This window comes from Anolis carolinensis, chromosome 3 (assembly GCF_035594765.1).
Source record: "Anolis carolinensis isolate JA03-04 chromosome 3, rAnoCar3.1.pri, whole genome shotgun sequence".
NCBI lineage: Eukaryota > Metazoa > Chordata > Lepidosauria > Squamata > Dactyloidae > Anolis > Anolis carolinensis.
Window position 1 is genome coordinate 217360419 of NC_085843.1, and position 21679 is coordinate 217382097.

The 21679-nt window shown below is 40.7% G+C and overlaps 1 protein-coding gene across 3 annotated transcripts in view; it reads left to right on the forward strand.

The window, feature by feature from the left end:
• Positions 1-21679, forward strand: part of pald1 (phosphatase domain containing paladin 1) — a 182696-nt gene that overhangs the window by 89196 nt on the left and 71821 nt on the right. For all 3 annotated transcript variants that reach the window (XM_016992194.2, XM_062976219.1, XM_062976220.1), the window contains exons 2-10: positions 2816-3010; positions 5795-5897; positions 6312-6491; positions 7731-7895; positions 9851-10011; positions 12840-12915; positions 17692-17843; positions 18808-18910; positions 20881-20985. In XM_016992194.2, coding sequence (XP_016847683.2) covers positions 2829-3010; positions 5795-5897; positions 6312-6491; positions 7731-7895; positions 9851-10011; positions 12840-12915; positions 17692-17843; positions 18808-18910; positions 20881-20985 — 1227 coding nt within the window. In that variant the 5' untranslated portion in view covers positions 2816-2828. The remainder of the gene's footprint in view (positions 1-2815; positions 3011-5794; positions 5898-6311; positions 6492-7730; positions 7896-9850; positions 10012-12839; positions 12916-17691; positions 17844-18807; positions 18911-20880; positions 20986-21679) is intronic.

A 21679-nucleotide genomic window follows, 5' to 3' on the forward strand; every position in this document is an offset into this window, starting at 1 on the left:
TTCCTTTCTTTCACCATTTGTATGACCCCGCCCACTACCTCTCCCTTAACCCTTTACTACCCTTTACTATGGCACACAGCAAACAGAGGAATTGATCAGCAACTGAACAGACTGGAGAGAGAGATTTGGGGAGAATTCACCATGATTTATAGGAGCTGTAGGGACTGGGATGCATGGCTCACCTGCAATCTATCAGCCCTCTGAACCCCACCAGCGATGGACTTGGAACTAACTTTGCACATAGACCCAACATGGCCGAATTTGCACACTGGCAGGTTTTGGAGGTGATTGACCTTGACATCCATACTTCACCCATATTCAGAGAACACTGAACCCATCTGATAAGAATGGTAGTAGTAGTAGTAGTAGTAGTAGTAATAATACTTTATCTTTATATCTCACCTCCATCTCCCCGCAGGGACTCGGGGTGGCTAACATGGGGCCAAGCCCAAAGAACAGACAGTAAGCAAATTAAGGTACATGTATAGTCAACATCTTCAAGCAAATAAAATAAACATTTTAAAACCACAATAAGGCAAGAATATACAATAATAAAACAACAAAATAAGAACTGATAAAATGCAGCTACCACTATTTGATGGTAAAATGGATGAAATAGGAGGGCGGTCTAAACAAAAGTGCAAATATCAGTTGGGGAGTGTGAATGGGCAAAGTGCTGAAGTGTTCTCTAAGAGATTTGGAGTGAGGTAGGAAGTCAAATTATTTCCAATAGAGGAGCAAAATAAAGTGCAAATATATGATTTTTGTTTTTGGCAGGGTTTGTCATGGAGACTAATTATTCAAAGTCAGACTGGAAAAGCCAAGTTTTTAACTCTTTTCAAAAGGCTGACAAGGTGGGTGTTGCCTAATCTCCCTGAGAAGGGAATGGCAAAGTCACCACGAAAAAGGCCCTCTCCCAACAAGCCGCACTTGTGACGGAAGTGGAAGCAAGAGAAGGGCCTCCCCAGATGATCAAAGAGATTGTGCAGGTTCATAGGGGGAAACATGGTCATGAAGGTATCTGGACCAAATTTGGCACACAAATTCAACATGACCAACTGGGAATACTGGTGGACTTTGGAGGTGATTGACCTTTATCTCTGGGAGTTATAGTTCACCTGTATTCTGTGAGCCCTCTGAACCCCACCAGTGACGGATCTGGACCAAACTTGGCACACAGATCCAATGCTGCCAACTTGGGGTGATTGACCTTGGCATGAGAGAGTTATAGTTCACCCATATGGAACCCAGCAAGTGACAGATCTGGACCAATCTTGGCACACAGACCCAACATGGCCAAATACTGGCAGGCTTTGCAGATAATTGACCTTGGCATCAGAGAGTTAGAGTTCACCCGTATTCAGAGAACACTAAACCCAGGAAGTGATGGATCTGTACCAAACTTGGTACACACACCCAACATGGCCAACTGTGCATACTGGTAGGGTTCTAAGGAAGCTGGCTTTTAAATATGAGAGTTGTAGCTCACCCACATTCAGAGAGCACTGAACCCAGCCGATGACAGATTTGAATCACACTTGGCACACAGACCAAACATGCACCAAGTATGCATACCAGTTGACTTTGGGGTGATTAACCTTGAAATCTGGGATTTATAGTTCACTGGTCTTCAGTGAGTCTTTTGAATCCCACCAATGACAGATCTGGACCACACTTGGCACACAGACCCAACACAGCCAATTTTGTATACTGGTGGGGGTGGGAAGTGATTGTCCTTGGCAACCGGGATTTATAGTTCACCCATTTTCAGAGAACACTGAGCCCAGCAGAAGATGCATCTGGACCACACTTGGTGCACAGACCCAACGTAGCTAACTCTGAATACTGGCAGGGTTTGGGGAGGATAGATCCACGATTTTTGGAATCGCAGTTCACCCACATCCTTATGCATTTTCTAATGGGAACATTCATAAAAAACAAAAGCAAACACTGGCATTTTTCTAAAAAACAGAGCTACAAATTACCAAACTGATGTGAGCTAACACCCCAACAAAAACAATGCCTTTTTTAAATAACCCTGGCATCACCGGGTCCCCAAGCTAGTATGCATATAAAAGGCAACGGCTTCATGCCCTTAATTGTCTTTGCATTCTGGGTATTGTACTCCAAAAACTAGCTTCTCCAAGCTCTGTTAAAAAGTAGAAATGGAGACTGTGGTAGTCTAGTTATGACAGAAGAGTCATTTATCTGGGGTTACTTGGAAAGGTTATGAGGGTGTAGGAGATGAGCCTCATTTCCTATTCGTGCGCTCTTAAAAACGTAAATCGTGTTAATGTATTGTGGAAGGCTTTCATGGCCGGAATCACTAGTATGTTGTGTGGTGTCCGGGCTGTATAGCTGTGTTCTAGCAGCATTCCCCCACTGACGTTTTGCCTGTATATGTGGGTGCCATCTTCAGAGGATCCTTTGAATCCTTTGCTTTTCTGCCATAAATTTCCAACAGTTTATCGATATTTTGGGAGGCTTGTTCTAGGATGCACAGTATACACCTTCTTTTCACTGGAGCACTACCTAACTCAGTCTAACTTGTCTGATTCTGGTGTTAAATCTGTGTAGATAGGCAAGAAAGGTTGTCAGCCATTGCTCATTTCTCACTGAGGAAAAAATGATAAGTTCCTAGTGTTTCTCATATTTTTCTAAAGGATGAAGCACACAGGTGTCAAATTCAAGTTCCTCTTTTTTGATATACGTGCTGCTGCTACTACTGTTGTTGCTGCCATAATAACCTTTTAATGGTTTTTTATGTAAAGAAGACTTGTTCTTGCCTTATATCATTTCCTTTGTGCTTCTATAGTTGCCTGTGGATTATGGGTACAACTGCCAGCACAGCTCAGCAGACAGTGACAACAGCAACATTTGAAAACATTCACAGCAACGGAACCATGGATGACCGCAATTCTCTGAGCATCCACTCCTTCCAGACGGTTGGCCTTCACAACAACAAAGCCAAGTCTATTATTACCAATAAGGTGGCGCCTGTAGTTATTACGTGAGTTACCCCAGCAGTGATGTTTCTGTACCTCCTTGAATCTCTATCTCAGAGCTATCTTCACCTCTTATCTTTCTTCCATATTCCAACAGTCTCTTCCCTTACTGGTGTCCTTCAGGATATTGGTCGGTAGATTCCATCTTCCTCAGCTAACACAGCAATGGATATGCTGACAAGAGGAATTGATGATGAATATATGTAAAGGTTTAGGCCAGGGTATGATACCACAACAGGCAACAGCCTCAATAATGTCCCATCGCAGGGGGAAAACGGGGAGTGCTGCTCTGTTGATCCTTCTGGATTTCTCAGCAACTTTTGATACCATTGTTCATGATACCTTGCTCTGGTGGGTGAGTGTAGGAGGCACTGTTTTACATTGGCTGTACTCCTACCTATAGGGTTGGCTCCAGAGACTGACATTAGGGGAGTCCCCAGCCCTTTGGCCATTGTGCTCTGGCAGTGGTTCTCAACCTGGGGTCCCCAGAGGTTTTTGGCCTACAACTCCTCCAAATCCCAGCCATTTTACCAGCTCTTAGGATTTCTGGGAGTTGAAGGCCAAAAACATCTGGAGGCTACTGTGTTATGGGGTGCCACAGGGTTCAATCTTATCTCCTATGCTGTTCAACATTTATATGAGGCTGCTGAGGAGAGGTTATTAAGTGTTTTGGGACTGGCTGGCATCATAGAGGACCACTTTTATAGGTATGCAACCTACACTTCTCTGCACCATCAGAGTTGGCTGGGATTATGAAGGTGCCGGAGCAATGCCAGAGTGCTGCAATGGACTGGATGAGGGTGGATACATTGAAGCTGAATCCCATTAAGATGGAGGCGCTGTGGACTGGCGATTCTGAAGTCTGGGTATTGGGAAGGCTGTCTGCTCTAGATGGGATTGCACTCCTTCTGAAGGATCAGGTGGTAGTCTGGGAAAACTCCCTAGATCCATCCTTACCACTGGAGGTATGGTTTAAGCCAGCTTTGGCTGGTCTGCCAGCCATTGCTTTTCCCGGACAGAGACAATTTAGCCACTGTAGTCTGTGCACTGGTAATTGCACTCTACATGGGGCTGTTCATGAAAATAACTTGGAAACTGCAGCTAGTACAAAATGCAGCCGCTATACCAGGCATGGGTAAACTTCAGTCCTCCAGTTGTTTTGGACTACAACTCCCATAATTCCGGTAGGCTGTTAGGAATTGTGGGAGTTGATGTCCAAAACAAATATAGGGCTGAAGTTTGCCCATTCCTGCACTAGACTGATCTCCAGAATTCCAGTGAAGGAATTGCACTGGCTGTCAACTTGTTTCAAGGTGTCAAATTCAGTGGCATAGGACCTCCATATCTGATCTCACGTAGGCAGCATATATAAAGAGAGGTGCTTGGATTATGTTTGGCTTTCTTGGCAACAAGATAAACCAGCCTACCCTAAGGGATAAGCTCTTAAAGAGTATAGATAGACCCTATAGGTATCTGCTCTTTCTTGCTCACGTGCCAATGAAAGATTAACCATAGCAATATTCACTTGGTTTGTAGAACATGTAGATTGAGTTGACAAATTACTTGAATTTTTAGAAAGTTTTAGATTTTTTGAAGGAGGTGGTTCTCATTCTGATATCCCATCCTTTTTTTCCCTGGATGAGCTGGCTAGGGCTTCTGGGAGTTGCCCAAAGATTTGGAGGGCTGCACGTTGTGCAGGCCTGCCTTAAGGCATACCAAAAAAAAGGAGAGAGAAATGCTGTATAGTAGCTAGCAGCTGTGGAAAGTTGTTGTGCATTATCTTCTTTTTATGTGCTTATGTATGTATTTTTGGAGCCCCAGTGGTGAAGTGTGTTAAAGCACTGAGCTGCTGAACTTGCAGACCGAAAGGTCCCAGGTTCAAATCCCGGGAGCAGAGTGAGCGCCCGTTGTTAGCTCCAACTTCTGCCAACCTAGCAGTTCAAAAACATGCCAATGTTAGTAGATCAATAGGTACCGCTCCGGTGGGAAGGTAACGGCGCTCCATGCAGTCATGCCGGCCACATGACCTTGGAGGTGTCTACGGACAACGCCGGCTCTTTGGCTTAGAAATGGAGATGAGCACCAACCCCCAGAGTCAGACATGACTGGACTTAACGTCAGGGGAAACCTTTACCTTACCTTATGTATTTTGCATCCTACATGGAGGTGGGTACTGTTCCATTATCCAGGCAGACTCCAAAAATTGTATCAGTTAGTCAGGTGTAACAACTGAGAGTAATGACACTACCTGACCATTGCTTGTTTCCCTTCCCCATTTCCCTTTAGTTCTCCATATTTGTGGGTTTAAGAGAGCTGCGGTGTTGCAGCAGATTAAACCGCAAAGCTGCAGAACTTGCTGACTGGAAGGTCAGCAGTTCAAATCCTCGGGATGGGGTCTGCTCCTGTTGTTAGCCCCAGCTTCTGCCAAACTTTCAGTTCAAAAACATGTAAATGTGAGTAGATCAGTAGGTATCCTTCCAGTGGGAAGGTAATGGCGGTCCATGCAGTCATGCCGGCCACATGACCTTGGAGGTGTCTACCGACAATGCTGACTCTTTGACTTAGAAATGAAGATGAGCACCACTTCCCAGGGTTTAACTTTTGTGGCTCGGATATTGTCTCTAGAAATGTGACTCTATAGTCTAATTCCCCTCAAAGTTGTTCCATCGGCAGACCATAGAATTGCATTAGAGGATTTAGGTTATCCCCACTTTTGTCCCTACGTCCCTATGTGGAGGTCTGACTGTACTGATAATCTCACCATTACTTCTCCTGTGTGGTTCTTACAGGTACAACTGTAAAGAAGAGTTTCAGATTCATGATGATCTCTTGAAAGCTGGCTATACTGTTGGTCGCATTACAGAGTCCACTCCGGAGCATTATCTTGTGCAGGTGAGCACACTGGATCTGATTTGAGGCTTACAATGTTGTTATGTAGTTATGTAGTGAATGAAGAATATGACTACAGAGATGACAAGAAAGTCCAGTCTTCTACTTGCCATGGTGGCGTGCCCAAGAACTCTGTCCAGAAATTAGTATGCAGTTTCATGCTTCCTCATATCCTCCCTTTAGCTATAATGGATAATAGTTCTTTATGGGTCTCTTCTCTGTGAATAGAAATACCCTTTCAAAGCCATCTAAGTTTTGAAAAGAGTTGAAAATGTACATCCCCACATCTTGTGATCAACTGCTCATTTCCCCACCGTGTGAGGAATTTGATTACTTGATTTATTTTCCTTTGATCTTCTTTTGTACAATCAAATAATACATTATCATTCTTCTTTCTTGTCTTCCCTCCCCCTCCAGGGGAAATATTTTATGGTCCGTGATGTATACAGCAAATTAGATGTCTTGAACACTGCCAGCAGCTGTGGTGCACCAAACTTTCGACAAGCTAAAGGGGGATATTCCGTGTTTGGAATGGGTCAGCCCAGCTTGGATGGTTTCAAACAGGTTCTGCAGAAATTGCAGAATGAAGGCCATAAGGTCTGGAGATGGATGAAAGCAAATCTCAAACTTTGCCAAACTTTTATTATGCATATATTTCAGTTTGTCAAACCCATTTATGATTGTTCTCTCTGGTACATTTTTAAGGGTTTTTTTTTTGGAAGGAGCAAGATGGGAGAGGGTGGAATGTTCTGTTCTGTTGTGATCTGTAGCCTCTTGTAAAAGTTGACAAAAAACTTGAAGAAAAGTGTATGTGACCTAGATTATGAATGTTACAAGGGGCAACTTTAGTGAACTATTTGTGGGAAAGGGGAACTTTGATTTTACTAAGGTCATTCTCCTTAGTATTTTTTTGTATCTAAGGCAGGGCTTCCCAAGCTATGTGATATGGGAAACTGGCAATTATTTTTTCCCAATGTGCTCAGGGCAGGAACCATATTTGTATCCGTTGGATACACTTGGTTCTATTTTCCTGGAAATTTACCAGAGCCTAGCAGCCAATGGTTTGTGGACTGGCACTGCTTCATAGACCACCACTTTGAGTATTTTTGATCTAAGGAATTCAAAGATTAAGATAGAATTCCTTCCAGATAGACTAGACTGAGTTTTGAAAGAGGTCAGTTGGTATACTTCATAGACAAAGTTTGGTATACTCAAGTCAAACTCAGCAGTTGTTCTAGGTCACATTAATATGTTATTTCTAAAAATCGTTCGGTCTTCCAGAGCAACTCTGTGACCAACTTCTGCCAGAGGCTGACCATATAATTGTGCTGACAGACTTAGAGAATTCAAGAGCAAATACTTCTCTAGGCATTTGTTGGTCTTTCAGTTCCATGCTGTGATCAACTTTGGGTATAGGATTTTTTAGTTGTGACTTTCCCCTTTTGTGAGAGTCCTTACCCTTAATCCCCCAAAAGTAGAGGGCCTGCTGTAATTTTACTCTGAACTATTTTATATGTAGGATGAAATCCTGTCCAGGCTAGTAAAGAACCATTCACTAGGATGGTGTAGTTCTCAACCTGGGGTCTCTAGATGTTTTTGGCCTTCAACTCCCAGAAATCCTAATAGCTGGTAATTGGATGGGATTTCTGAGAGTTGTAGGGCAAAAACATCTGGGGACCCCCAGGTTGAGAACCACTAGTGTAGGGATTATCTGCAGATGACCAGACAAGGTTACGTTGAGTGTGTACAAGTGGGTTATTATCCTAAATCTGCCTGCAATGTAGCTTCCCATTGGTATAAGCTGCCTTAGCCCCAATTTTCCTCTCATCTCAACAGGAATGCATTATGTTCTGTGTTCGTGAGGAGCCTGTGCTTTTTCTGCCTTTGGACAATGACTTTATGTCCTACACTCCCAGAGGAAAAGAGAATCTGCATGAAAATCTCCATAGCTTGCAGAGAGGTGTCAAAGTAGAAAGCCTGGAGCTCTCTATTCGAAAAGAGGTAATTTTGAGTGGCATAAGGAGGACCATGATCTGGATGAAGGGTAGCCTTTTTCTTATTGTGGTTATTTATTTAATGGGTAGTCATTCATACTGTAACACACAGAGTGAATGGGAAAGACCATTTAGAAACAGCAACTGGTGTGGAAGGAGAAGGAAGAAACATAGCTATAACACCCCGCCCTTTATCACATACCCAAATAACATCTAGTTGGGAGCATACTGACCAGAACACAAGAGCAAATACATTGGACCCCAAATGCAAAATGGAACATATCAGGGCAGACCAAAACAAAAATATACCCTTAGCTGCTTTTGCAGAAACTCAAAAGATCATTACGGGCTGAACATTAGAGATCACAGGGGAAACAAGGAAAGCAATGAAAGGACTAACCTGGAGCATTTTAATTCATTTTCTAGAAATTACAGTTGACTAAATACAAAGCAGACAGGAACCTGGCAGGCTAGAAAAATAAAATGGCAGATAAGGAATTTATTAGAACTCTACAGAAATATGACATAATTCGCCTGCAAGAGACATGGACACACGAATTTAATCCTCCACTCCTACATGGTTATAAAGCATTCAACCAACCAGCCATAAGCAAATCTAAAAAAGGCAGCGGAAGTGGTGGTTTGATGTCCTTTATTTCAATAGAAGTAACAGGAGAATCCCAGGTGGTGGATTTCGGTCTGCAAAACAATTAGCTTTTGCCAGTGCAAATTAATACAGATACCAGGAAGATTTTTTTCTGTATTTCCCCTCTTCCAATGGTCTGTTAGTGACTCCCAAAATCAGGTAGGATTTAATAGTTCTTCTAGAACATATATACTTGAAAGTTCCCAAGACATTTGTTCTTATATGTGGGGACTTTAATGCTCGGATTGGAGCAACTTTAGAATGGTGATTGGGGAGCATTGGTATACTGTCAGAGATCTTCAGTGAACACAGAAATGGACCACATGTGGCTAGTAAGCCACACTTTTCCTACTACATGTTTATAGTTCCCAGTAGCCCCATCCAGCATGCCTAATGGTTAGGGAAACTGTAGGCCAGAGTTTTCTAAACATTTCATGTTTGTAGCACACTTTTTAGACATCTGTCATTTTGTGATACAGTAACAAGCTGGAGGTTAAACCAATCCCTAATAAGAGAGAAGGACACATCCATTGTTGTGATGGAGTCTTCAAGTAGATGTCTGACTCATAACATCCATAAATTGAAATCACAAGACGTATGGTGACATAACATATCTGATGAAAACCTTCCGTTTATATTTTTTAAAATATACGATTAATTGTTTATTTCACATAATTCATGTTTCTCATTACATTAATTTGACATACAGTAGAGTCTCACTTATCCAACATAAACGGGCCGACAGAACGTTGGATAAGCGAATATGTTGGATAATAAGGAGAGATTAAGGAAAAACCTATTAAACATCAAATTAGGTTATGATTTTACAAATTAAGCACCAAAACATCATGTTATACAACAAGTTTGACAGAAAAAGTAGTTCAACACGCAGTAATGCTATGTAGTAATTACTGTATTTACAAATTTAGCACCAAAATATCACGATGTATTGAAAACATTGACTACAAAAATGTGTTGGATAATCCAGAACGTTGGATAAGCAAGTGTTGGATAAGTGAGACTCTACTGTACCTACACACTGCAGCTCACACACTAATGTGTTGTGACACACAATTTGGAAAGCTCTGCTATAGGCCAGAATGTGTGAAGAGCCAGATACCCCATTCTGTTCTTTCTAAACCTTACTGGAACCATATGGAGTCATGAAGGAATGGATCAAGTGTTTCTATGGTAAAAGCATTATTTTGGTCAATGGGCAGCACTGGGGAGGAAAAATATGTTTAGGGAAGTTGTGGAGTGTATTTTATAAAGCTAGACTGTTCTCAATTTGATTCTTTTGGATTCTTCTGTTTAAGATACATGACTTTGCCAAGCTGAGTGAGAATACGTATTATGTCTACAACGATATTGAGCATTTCAAAGATGAGCCACATTCAGTGAGCATCCGCTGTGAAGAAGACATCCATGTGACAGAAGAAGTATACAAGAGACCGGTCTTCTTGCTGCCATCTTACAGGTAACTTCTGCATAACCTTTCAATGGTATAATTTCTTCTAACTTTGATTTATTTTATTTATTGTGTCAGAAGCTAATTGAGGATACAATAATAATGTTTTTTTTTTAAAAAAACAACAACACAAAGTTAAAAACTTGGATTATACTAGATTTCCTTTGACCAGAAACTGGCCACTTGGAGTGCCTCTGGTGTTGCTGTGAGAAGGTCTTCCATTGTGCATGTGGCGGGGTTCAGTGGTCTGTGGTGTGCTCTTTTCCACACTCCCATTTCATGGACTCCACTTTGTGGCCCCATTTCTTAAGATTGGCTCCGCACCTCGTGGTGCCAGAGCGCAATTTGTTCAGTGCTTTCCAAGTCGCCCAGTCTTCTGTGTGCCTAGGAGGGAGTTTCTCACCCATTATCAGCCACAGATTGAGGTTCTGGGTTTTAACCTGCCACTTTTGGACTCTTGCTTGCTGGGCTGTTCCTACGAGTATATCTGTAGATCTTAGGGAGCGTTTTCTTTATTTAAGGCATTGGCATGCTGGCTGATATCCGAACAGATGATGGGCTGGAGATGTTAATGCCTTGGCCCTTTCGTTACAGGTTGCTACTTCCTGGCAGATATCAGGTGGTGCAATACCAGCTAAACAGTATAATTTTTCCAGAAGGGTAGACCATAGACATTCTGTGATAATGCAACATGTCTTATTAAAAGCCACATCTACTATTTTAACATGGTGAGATTGTGCTTGTGGGTAGGCAATATTTGTTCCATTGCCTGTGCAGATATGGAGATTTTCTGGTTTGGCAACTCTGGAACACTGTACATATTACTGTCTATGTGATAAGCAATTAGTGTCCTGACGTAAACGGTAGAATTTGAAAGATTGCCTCTGAGTGTAAACATAGATAGACACAGGGATGGATGGATTTAGATATCTTTCTTTCTCTGCCCTCCCCTTGGGGAGAATGACGGGGGGCATGCCTTCTTTGTTGGCCATGCCTCCTGTTATTTTTCTGCTGAGAGAGGCCATAGGCCCCTCCTAGGGAGCGACCTCAGTTCCCCCTCCTCTCTATTTTTGAAAACCTGGCTACCAGTATTAAAAAACTCTAAAATTAGGACAGTAAATAAAGAACACCACTCAGGAAACAGAGGAATTCCAGACATGAAACAATCAGGGCTAGCTAACACCTCCCAACAAAGGATTCCCCCAGGCAGGACGAAGCCAGGCTTTGAAATGGCAAGGCTATTCCATGCTAATCAAGCTGGCCAATTGCAACATTCACACATGGCTCAAACAGAAAAGAGTTATTTCTCCCACCCTGGACCTTCCACAGATATATAAAGAGAAGCCTCCCACAGGATGGTAAAATATCTGGGCTGAGTGGTGAGGAGGCGGGCCTAGCTGTCCCTTGTGGCCCCGCCCACGGCACTTGCTAAAGGAAGGAGACTGCTTGTCTGTTGCTAGCACTGTTGCTAAAGGGAAAAGCTATCTCATTGCTAAGAGAGGAGGAGACTGATTGGCAATTGCTAAGGGGCATATTTTTACCCGTCTCAGGTGTGACAGGCTTGTGATAATAGGTATGTGACTACCTTAAAACACTCATCAGTTCGAATGCTACATTGTGTCCAAATTTTGTAGCAATCAGTGTAGTATGTTGGGAGATATGAGGTCCTCAAAAATGGACATTACATTTTTATTTATATAGATGTTAAAAAAGCATGCAATCGACCAAATTAACAAAATACAAATATTTTTCTCCAATCTCACCACCTCCCTTTCCCACCTGTGATCCCCCACCCAAGACCTCCAACATCATACCATACTGAACTAGTATCTAACAAAACTCTATCCTTATCATTGTATTTATACATTCCTCGTGCGGCTATTTCAAAATCTGTTTTTGTTTTCTTTTTTAAATACCTAAAGGCAAGTCTCCATTTTCTAACAAATTCTTCATTGTTTCCTCCCCTTATGCCATTGGAGAACTTGGCCATTTGAATATACTCAACAAATTTTCTTCTCCAATCCTTACTTTGCTTTTGTAATTTTCGCAGCCACAAAACTTCTATGTCTTTACCGATTCTCTCTTGAAACAAATCCAGTAGGTATATTTTGGGGGTTTTCTTAACCTTTGTGAAATCATTTTATTAGTTTCTTTCATCACCTTTTTCTTTTTACCTTCTTACAGGTCCACCAAACATGAAAGAAGGTGCCTTTCTTCACTTTGCATTTCCAACACCCCCCCTCCAATTGGTTTTAACAATTTTAGCCATTAATTCCGGAGTTACATAACTTCCATAGACCATTTTATACATATTTTCTCTAATGGACTCATCTATTGAAAATGCCATTTCCCCATAAGCATTCCCAATTATCCAAATCTATATTTTCCCCTAAGTCTCTGGCCCAGAAAATCATTACTGTTTTTATCTGATTGTCTTCCAGGTTATACTCTAGAATATATTTATATAACCTGGAGATCAATCCTTTATTTTCTTTCTCCAACTCCGATTTCCCTTTGGAGAAGCCCATTTTGATGTCTTATATAAACCGGTGATCTATTGTATCAGTGGGGCACTGTATAATGTTAAGAAAATTACACAAAGTCTGTGCAAAGAATTACAAATGAACAAGCAACATGAAGCCGATTTTGTCCTGAGGGCAGAATGAGATTTTATCATCTCTCACAGGCACTGTCTTTAGTTACTACTTTCTCTCCATGCCAGAACAGTGAATTAAATATTGTTCTAGATGTTTGAATATGGGTACTTTGTGTAAAGTGTTTTGATCCTGGGCATTTCTGTCTTTCAGTAACATCTCTGTTGCTCTCTTCATTGGTAGGTACCATCGGCTGCCTTTACCAGTAGAAGGAGCCCCTTTAGAAGCTCAGCTTGATGCTTTCCTCAATTTCCTCAGGGTAAGTAAGGGCTTCTCCCAGCTCTCTAAATATAAAATATGGGGCTTTAAATGACCTTGTTTGGAAGGGGAAACACAAGAAAAGCTTTTGTTGCCCAAAGGTATCATTTCCCCCCACTGTGGAATGGAAATGCTTGCTTTCAGCAACACATTATATTTTTCCTCCTTCCTGCTGTCATGTGTATATTCAGCAAGAACCTGTGGCTGTTTCTGACTTTATGGAGTTTGTACCTGAATACATGCATTTTCTATTAGCCTATATTAATTTCAGCAACATGTTCAGAATTCCCCAAACATATTTTGATGTTGAGGAGGAAGGAGAAGAGAATGCAAGTGCATAGTAAAGGTACAAGTTTCACCTTGACATTAAGTCTAGTCGAGTCCGACTCTGGGGATTGGTTCTCATCTCCATTCCTAAGCCGAAGAGCTGGCGTTGTCTGTAGACACCTCGTAGGTCATGTGGCCAACATGACTACATGGAGTGCTGTTATCTTTCCGCCGGAGCGGTACCTATTGATCTACTCACATTTGCATGTTTTCAAACTGCTGGAGGCTAACAACAGGAGCTCATCCCATCTGCGGATTCAAACCGCTGACCTTCCTATCAGCAAGTTCTGCAGTTTAGCAGTTTAACACACTGCGCCACTGTGGCCCTACGTCCATACACATTAAAAATTGAGTACACAAGCTAACTAGAAGATAAAATACATTTTGGGTCATGGGACTCATTGGTTTCAGTAGATTAAAATTGGAATTGTTGAGACCTGAATGTTTCCAACTTTCTGCTGGACTGTGTCCATAATATCAAACTAAAGGGCATGGAACTGGCAACTGTCGTGACCTAAATTTGCTGCTGGAAGTAGCTTGCTACCTTTTCCTTAGTGGCTAAACTGACTTTGGTTAATCTGGTTCAGAAAAGAGACTGAGGCCCCATTTACACTGCCATATAATCCAGATTATCAAATCAGATAATCCACATTATCTGTTTTGAAGTGGATTATATGAGTCTACACTGCCATATAATCCACTTCAAAGCAGATAATCTGGATTTTATATGACAGTGAAGAAGGGGCCTGAATCTCAGTATGTAGCAATATGGTTTTCATCCCTCAAATTTAGCCAGTACAATTCAATCAAGAGATATTTGTGTGGCCTTCTTCAGCTAAAAAAAAGCAATTGTTAAGCATACACACAATTATTTTGCATGTACAGTAGAGTCTCGCTTATCCAACATTCTGGATTATCCAACGCATTTTTGTAGTCAATGTTTTCAATACATCATGATATTTTGGTGCTAAATTCATAAATACAGTAATTACTACATAGCATTACTGCGTATTGAACTACTTTTTATGTCAAATTTGTTGTATAACATGATGTTTTGGTGCTTAATTTGTAAAATCATAACCTAATTTGATGTTTAATAGGCTTTTCCTTAATCTCTCCTTATTATCCAACATATTCGCTTATCCAACATTCTGCCGGCCCATTTATGTTGGATAAGTGAGACTCTACTGTATTCAGTTCTATCTGGTTCAATATATTACTTCTTATTTGTATTTTCTGTTCAATTTAATATGAGGTATATGAATGCATTGATTTTTGGTGTATTTCTTCATTTAGGCTTTGGTCATACTTATTACAACATGTATTGTCCTCTGTCTCTTGGGGACGAGCATGCATATATTTCTTGCTGGACTAATTTGAGGAATAACCTGGTTTTAAAATATATGTTCTGAAACTTGTTAGTCTTTTAACATCTGATTCACTTGATGTTTCCAGTTCCTTCTGCCCATACTATGACATAGCATCTAGGAGTGGTACAGAACCTAATTTAAAACTGGAATGACACAGGCATTTCTGCAGCATAGTGATTACATGCCAAGGAAAGCCTGGCTTTATGATGGTTCCTTTTACCCTTGTATGGGTGTTATTGAGACAGCAGAGTTTCAAGATGGGATGTAAAGTATTCCAATAAATTCATGCTGTCTTTGAGCATAAGCAGGGGGAGTTCTTTCATCCCTGCAAATAAATCCTGGGTGTAGGCAAAGTAGAAGGGGGTAATGTAGATGGAAAAGGAAAAGAGAAGAAAGAGGAAACCTGGAACCAGCAACAGAAGAAGCAGAGGGAGCACAATAAGAGAAGCATCTATTAGCTACCCCTTTAATGCATGCACACCTACAGTGACTAAAACAAAAAAAAGTTTTAAATCAGGATTGGGAATCTGTCTTCCTCTAGTTGTGGCCAGTTAGCATGATAAATGCTGATGGGAGCTGCAGTTGGCAATATTTGAAGGGCCATAGATTCTAAACCTCTGATTTAGATGTTGGATGCATTCCTATTTTCCTTACATGTTCCTCTTCATCATTTTTTCATTACCCCAAAGGGAGTTTTTTCTTCTCCCCAATTTGCTTTTGTGAGAATTTGTGTGAGACTAGGGTTTTTTTTAAAAAAGGATTTTGTTTCATTGCATCTGATGTAACCAAGTTGAAAAAGAGCATGTTTCAGTATTAGGTGTTCTCATTTATATGCAACATTGTTTGCTCTGCCTTATAAAGGTTTATTGTTAAGGACTTTATCCTTCTGCAGTCGAAATAACCCTTAGGATAACCAGTAAGCCTGTGGGATCAAGTAAAAAGTTTCAATACTCATTACAGAAATTAGGGGGTGGGGGAAAATCGTTTCTAGAGTGTTTCCGAAATTGGACAGGGTCCGTATCATAACCATAACAAGTTAACTACTTTTTTGTTACTTTTCGTTCAATAATTGTGCCAATGGGGAAACTTCAGGGGCTGCTTTCTCCCTCATTGTTACAGCTATTGTCATGAAATTTGCTACGATTATAGAACACATTTACCACTGTTAGCCAATCAAGTTTCAGAATGTTTCATTCATCCATGGGTTTTGGGGAGTTTTTTACGAACAATATATTTTTAAAAAACCTACAAGAGCTATTTCCTTGAATTTTCTATGCAATGACACAAGATAACAAGGGATCATTCCCCCATGTTTCAGAAATATTAATATACAGTAGAGTCTCACTTATCCAAGACTTGCTTATCTAAGGTTCTGGATTATCCAAGGCATTTTTGTAGTCAATGTTTTCAATATATCATGATATTTTGGGTCTAAATTCGTAAATACAGTAATTTCAACATAACATTACTGTGTATTGAACTACTTTTTCTGTCAAATTTGTTGTACAACATGATGTTTTGGTGCTTAATTTGTAAAATCATAACCTAATTTGATGTTTAATAGGCTTTTCTTTAATCCCTCCTTATTATCCAAGATGTTCGCTTATCCAAGATTCTGCTGGCCTGTTTAGATTGGATAAGTGAGACTCTACTGTATCTACTGATTTTTGGGAATTTTTTTTAAAGTTTTGACAAAAACATTTTTGATTTTTTTAAGCCACAAGAGCTATCTCATTGAATGTCTTTAACCAACAGAACTTCCATTTAGGGATTTCTTTCTAGGCCAGCACAGATTTACTTACTAGTATTAAAGTATCAGTCAATCCTCCTCTTTTCAGATTCAACAATTTATTGGAACTCTGGCTGCTGCTAGGAGGGAAAAATCTCTACCCTTTCCTAATTGTGGCTTTCTGATGCTGAGCAGAATTCTGGAAATTGTAGTTTAGGGCAGGGCCTTTTGAATTCTTTGCCATAGGTCTCCTCGCCTTCCCAAACTACATTTTCAAGAATTCTGTGCTCTCTCGGTCTCTTTCCCAGCTCACTCAGCTCATCCCACCCTGCTGCTTTCCTTTCCTTATGGCGAGAGGCAGCCTATCTCTTCTTAATGGCAGCCTTTTGGCTTTGCCTCGCTTGCGCTGAAAATGAACCTGACTTCCAAGCATTACAGAATTAAAAAAAAGTATTGTATGAGTTTTGATTCTTAAGCTTTTGTGAGAGCGCCTTCCCATGTTTCTTAATATCTGTTCATAAATACAAAACGTACAAATTAGATACAACTTACTAAGTAAAAATTAAGATTTACACACCCTTAATAACTAGTGTGGCTTGAATATTGAACTAGGACTTTGGAAGACTAAGATTCAAATCTCCAATTTGCTGCAGAAACACACTTGGGTAAATCACACTGTTTAAGACTCAAAGGAAGGCAATGGCAAACTCCTATGAACAAATCTTGCCAAGAAGATCTTATAATAGGTTCACTTTAGAGTTGTCATGAATTAAAAAGGAACACAAAAATAGCAACAACAACACCACATGAAAATCATAAGCATAACAATAACAAAAGCAGATTGTCCGTTTTGTGTGTCAAGCACTATGTTGCCTGCAGGGAGTTGAGACACGTATGGTTTCCAACTATTACCACAGTGATTGATCATGTTTATGATTTTTAGTCTTTGGCTCTGTATTTGTTTTGGACCTTACTTCTCAAGTGCTCCAGGCAATATGGCCAAAATACTTGAAGGACCAAGACTGAATTCATGAGTAGGTCTTTTCATGAATTGGTCATAATCTCAGGTAGGAACTGCAATCCAACATGAATCCCGTTGTTGTTGTTGTTGTTGTTGTTGTTGTTCAGATTGTTTCTGACAAATGACAACCTTAAGGTGAACCTATAATTGGGACTCAATTGCTTGTGAAACCAGGAACAAACAATAAAACATCATAAAGTAGAGCAAACAAAGAGGGCGGCAGTCCCTGTAACCCTGGCAGCAGCAATAATTATGTTCTTGCTCCAAGTGTGTTTGGAATTGGAGAAAATGGCAGGCCAAGAAATATCCAATTGTAATTTTGTTCCCCAGGAAAGTCCAAACCTGCTTCTTCTCCAAGACCCCAGCAGACCTCCTCCTGCTCTCCTCTTCAGCTGCCAGACAGGAGTTGGAAGGACCAATTTAGCCATGGTCTTAGGCACTCTGGTACTGTTTCACCGCAAGGGTGGTCCACAAAAGCAAGAGTAAGTGTTCCATTTCCTCCTAAAGTAAAACATAAAGAAGTTCAGTCTGCTGATTTGATAGATACTGGAGACTTTGATGTGCTGAAACCCAAAGATTAGGGTTGCATGTTTTAGGAAATGCATAACTTCAAAAAGCCACCAGCTTGCTTCATATATCAGGCTGCCTCCTAAATTTTCTGAGTGTACTACACAAGCATAGGCAATGGAAGTGAGAGGAATCATCCATGTGAAGAAAGGGGAGCACTGGTGAAACCGGTGGCGTGGAGCCATCAGAGTTTGCCTGCTTCTTTTGTTGCAGATGCCACAAATGGGGTCCCACCTTTTGTGTTCTTCCCTGTAGTTTGATCTTTGTTTGCAGTTGTCAAAATTGAGATTGATATAGATCAGTGGTTCTCACCCTGTGAGCCGTGGCCCAGCAGTGGGCCACGAGAATGAAAATCTGGTCCGAGAACCTCCTTCCTCTTTATTTTATTTTATTAATTTTATTTCCACAAAGCTGACCATTGCATTTAATAGACCACATCAGCTCTAGATTATTAAATATGGTGTTCTATGGGCGAGCAGATGGCGACTACTGGATGGCATATGTTCTGTATCAGAAACTAGAGCTGATGTGGTATATCCAATGCAACTTTCTGAATCAGCACCCCCAAATGCTGATTCTACATTCATACCGAATCTAAAGCAGACCAAAAACTTATTCTTAACCCTTTTGGCATCTCTTTGAAGATCTGCGTTATCTCTCTGAAGATGCCAGCCACAGATGCAGGCGAAACATCTGGGGAAAACGCTGCTATACTGCCCAGAAACCACATGACAGTGGTTCCGGCCATGAAAGCCTTTGACGATACATCGATATCCTATAATTCCTTTGAAAGAGCAGAATTAGAAAGCTCTGTAAATGTATGTATGTGTAAGCGAACGTGGACTGTTCAGATAACACAGATCTTTTGACCTTCTGCAGCCATAGCCTTCCGCAGTCCAGTAAATTCTTGCCCAAGGATCAATTTCAAATTATCCAGAACTACATTGCCACAGTACCAAAAGGACAGCAAATAGTGGAAGAGGTGAGTAGATTCATGCTGACGATGTCTTGGCAGTAAGCACAGGAGAAGCACACCCTCTCTTTGCTGCACCGACCTTCCTTCCCGCACCCTTTCCTAGTGCTTCTTAGTCCCTCAGAAGGAGACAGACTGAGCTATGTGCATGTGTTGCTGATATTCCTCACAAGTGCAACACACAAGAGCTGTTGAGAGTTAGATGGGTCACTAGTGGACCCATACATGTTTCCTTTATGTTGCTGGCGCATTGTATAAAATAAGCTTTTGGGACTTAGGTCACTACTTCTCAAACTAACTGTTATGAGGGACTGGCAAAGATATCTGTGCCTATTGACTACAATGGTTTATTTATGTCTTAGGAAAGCACCAGAGACTGGCAGTCAAAGGGTTATGGGCTGGCACCAATCCACTCTGAATAGCATTTTTTTCAGCAGCATGTGTAGGGTTTTTTTCTTGAATTTGTGGCTATTGTGTTAACATGAATGACCGATTATCCAGAAGAAATCATTACACTCTTCCCACATTGTCTAGTCAAGCCTAGCTAAGCTATGCTGCACACTATGTTAGAACTAAGACACAGGAGATAGGTCAAAGATTGGGAACCTGTGTGTCTCTGAATTATTTCAGACTACAAAACTCATCATTGCTGCTCATTGGTCATGCTGGCTAGGGTTCATGAGAGTTGAAGTCTAACATTATCTGGAAGCCACAGGTCCTTCACATATGGAGTAGGCCATACGGAAAGGAAACTTTACTGGATACTTAAGGGTAGTTTTTCAGTACACATAGTACAGGTAAAGGCTTTCCCCTGACATTACATTTAGTCGTGTCTGACTCTCGGGATTGGTGCTCATCTCCATTTCTAAAATGAAGAGCCGGTGTTGTCCATTGACACCTCCAAGATCATGTGGCTGGCATGACTACATGGACACCATTACCTTCCTGCTGGAGCAGTACCTATTGATCTACTCACGTTTGCATGTTTTTGAACTGCTAGGAAGCTGGGGTAATAGTGGGAACTCACCCCGCTCCCCAGATTCAAACCATGGACCTTTCAGTCAGCAAATTCAGCAGTTCAGCCCTTAACATAGGTTATGATTACTCTGACCTTGTCAGAGATTAAATATGGTTTTCTTTATTTATTGAGACTGCAGTCAGAAACCAACTGTTCACTTTCTCTTTAGGTTCTGTTCAGACACACACTACATTGAATAAAGGAACCTTTCACCAACTACACTGGAAAATACTCAAATCCTTGTTATGTTTCAGAATGAAGAAAAAATGAATATACACTGGAGGCTTTAAAGGATATTATTGTTTTTTCTTCTTTCCATTCTGATTTAGTGCAAATTCAGGAAGATTTGCACATTGTTCTGAGAGTTGCTACAATTACAATAGTGTACTTAAACCAGGAGTGATGGGACTTTGGATCAATAACACATGGCCTGTCAAGTGTGTTTGATCCAAACTCTCATCATTGTCTAGCCAATGAAGAGGGATTATAATCACCATGTGATATGATTTTTGTTCCTGGGCTATAAATGTCATTTCCTAATTGGTTCTATCATAAAAACATGGAAAAAAGTTTATTAAACTGCAAAAACTTCATTTTTGCAGGACATCCTGCATTTTGCTATAGTTTTGCTATAGTTTTTCAAGGAGTATCTCATCCAGCCTTGACCAACTCAACATAGTTTGTGGCAGCCACAAAAATGAAGTTTCTGGAGTATAAAAACTACTTTCAAAGTACTTCATAATTAAACAGGAAACAACTTTTTCAAACCAGGAACAGAAAATATTTCAAATTTTGTTACATAGTGCTATAGGAAACATCTGGAGGCTGCACATTATCCATCCCGGGCTTGAACTAAGGACCTTACTGACTCCGGGAGAAACAGACAAAATATTGATGGGGTGAAATTCGTTCTGCTCCAATTTCTTGCACAGATTGACATTTCCTTTTTTGGCCCCCAAAGGTAGATGCTGCTATCTCTTTGTGCTCAGAAATGCACAATATGAGGGAAGCTATCTATGAGAATAAGAAGAAATTGGAAGCGATTGGAGAAGATTACCAGACCCAGGTACTGGTTGGGCTGAGATGGAATTATGGTTTGCTACTTAAAACTTAACCAGAATTCATAGAAATACTCAGTTTTCTAAGGTGATGCATGCATTTTTATATTGTGCCAGGTGTTTGCCCATGTAATATATTAAAATTGTAGGTTTGTGGGGGAATTTGGGGCCTCTGATGAAAGTCTTCTGCCTGTGCTTACAGACTACAGGTTTGTACTCCTGTAGGGGAAAGTTCCCATTGACTCCTACTCTCCCAACCATTTAAAGAGGGAACCTAGCCCAGAGTTAGTAAATATGTTTTTTATGCATAAGGCCCCAACACCAGTCTAAAATTAAAAGAAATTTAGCCATTGATTTAGAAGACTTTTTCTAATTCAACTAGAATCTTCAAATCTCCAAACGATTATTAGAAGTTGAAAAAATAGAAATCTGAGCCCAGAATTTATTCCTATTTTCAGAACTGCAAGTATTTTGCCATTTTTCCATACAAATCCCCGCTGCTGCTTATTCAAAAGAATATTGCTCAGGTGGTCAACATTATTTTGCTGCTTTTTTTTTGCAAATGGGAATAAAACATCTATTGCAATCATTCAGATCTACTAACAGGTCTAGATCTATATTGGAGATTAAACTTTGGAGTAGATAGAACTGATTGAGATGGAGAACTATTCTGATTATTGGGTTGCTGTGAATTTTCCCGGC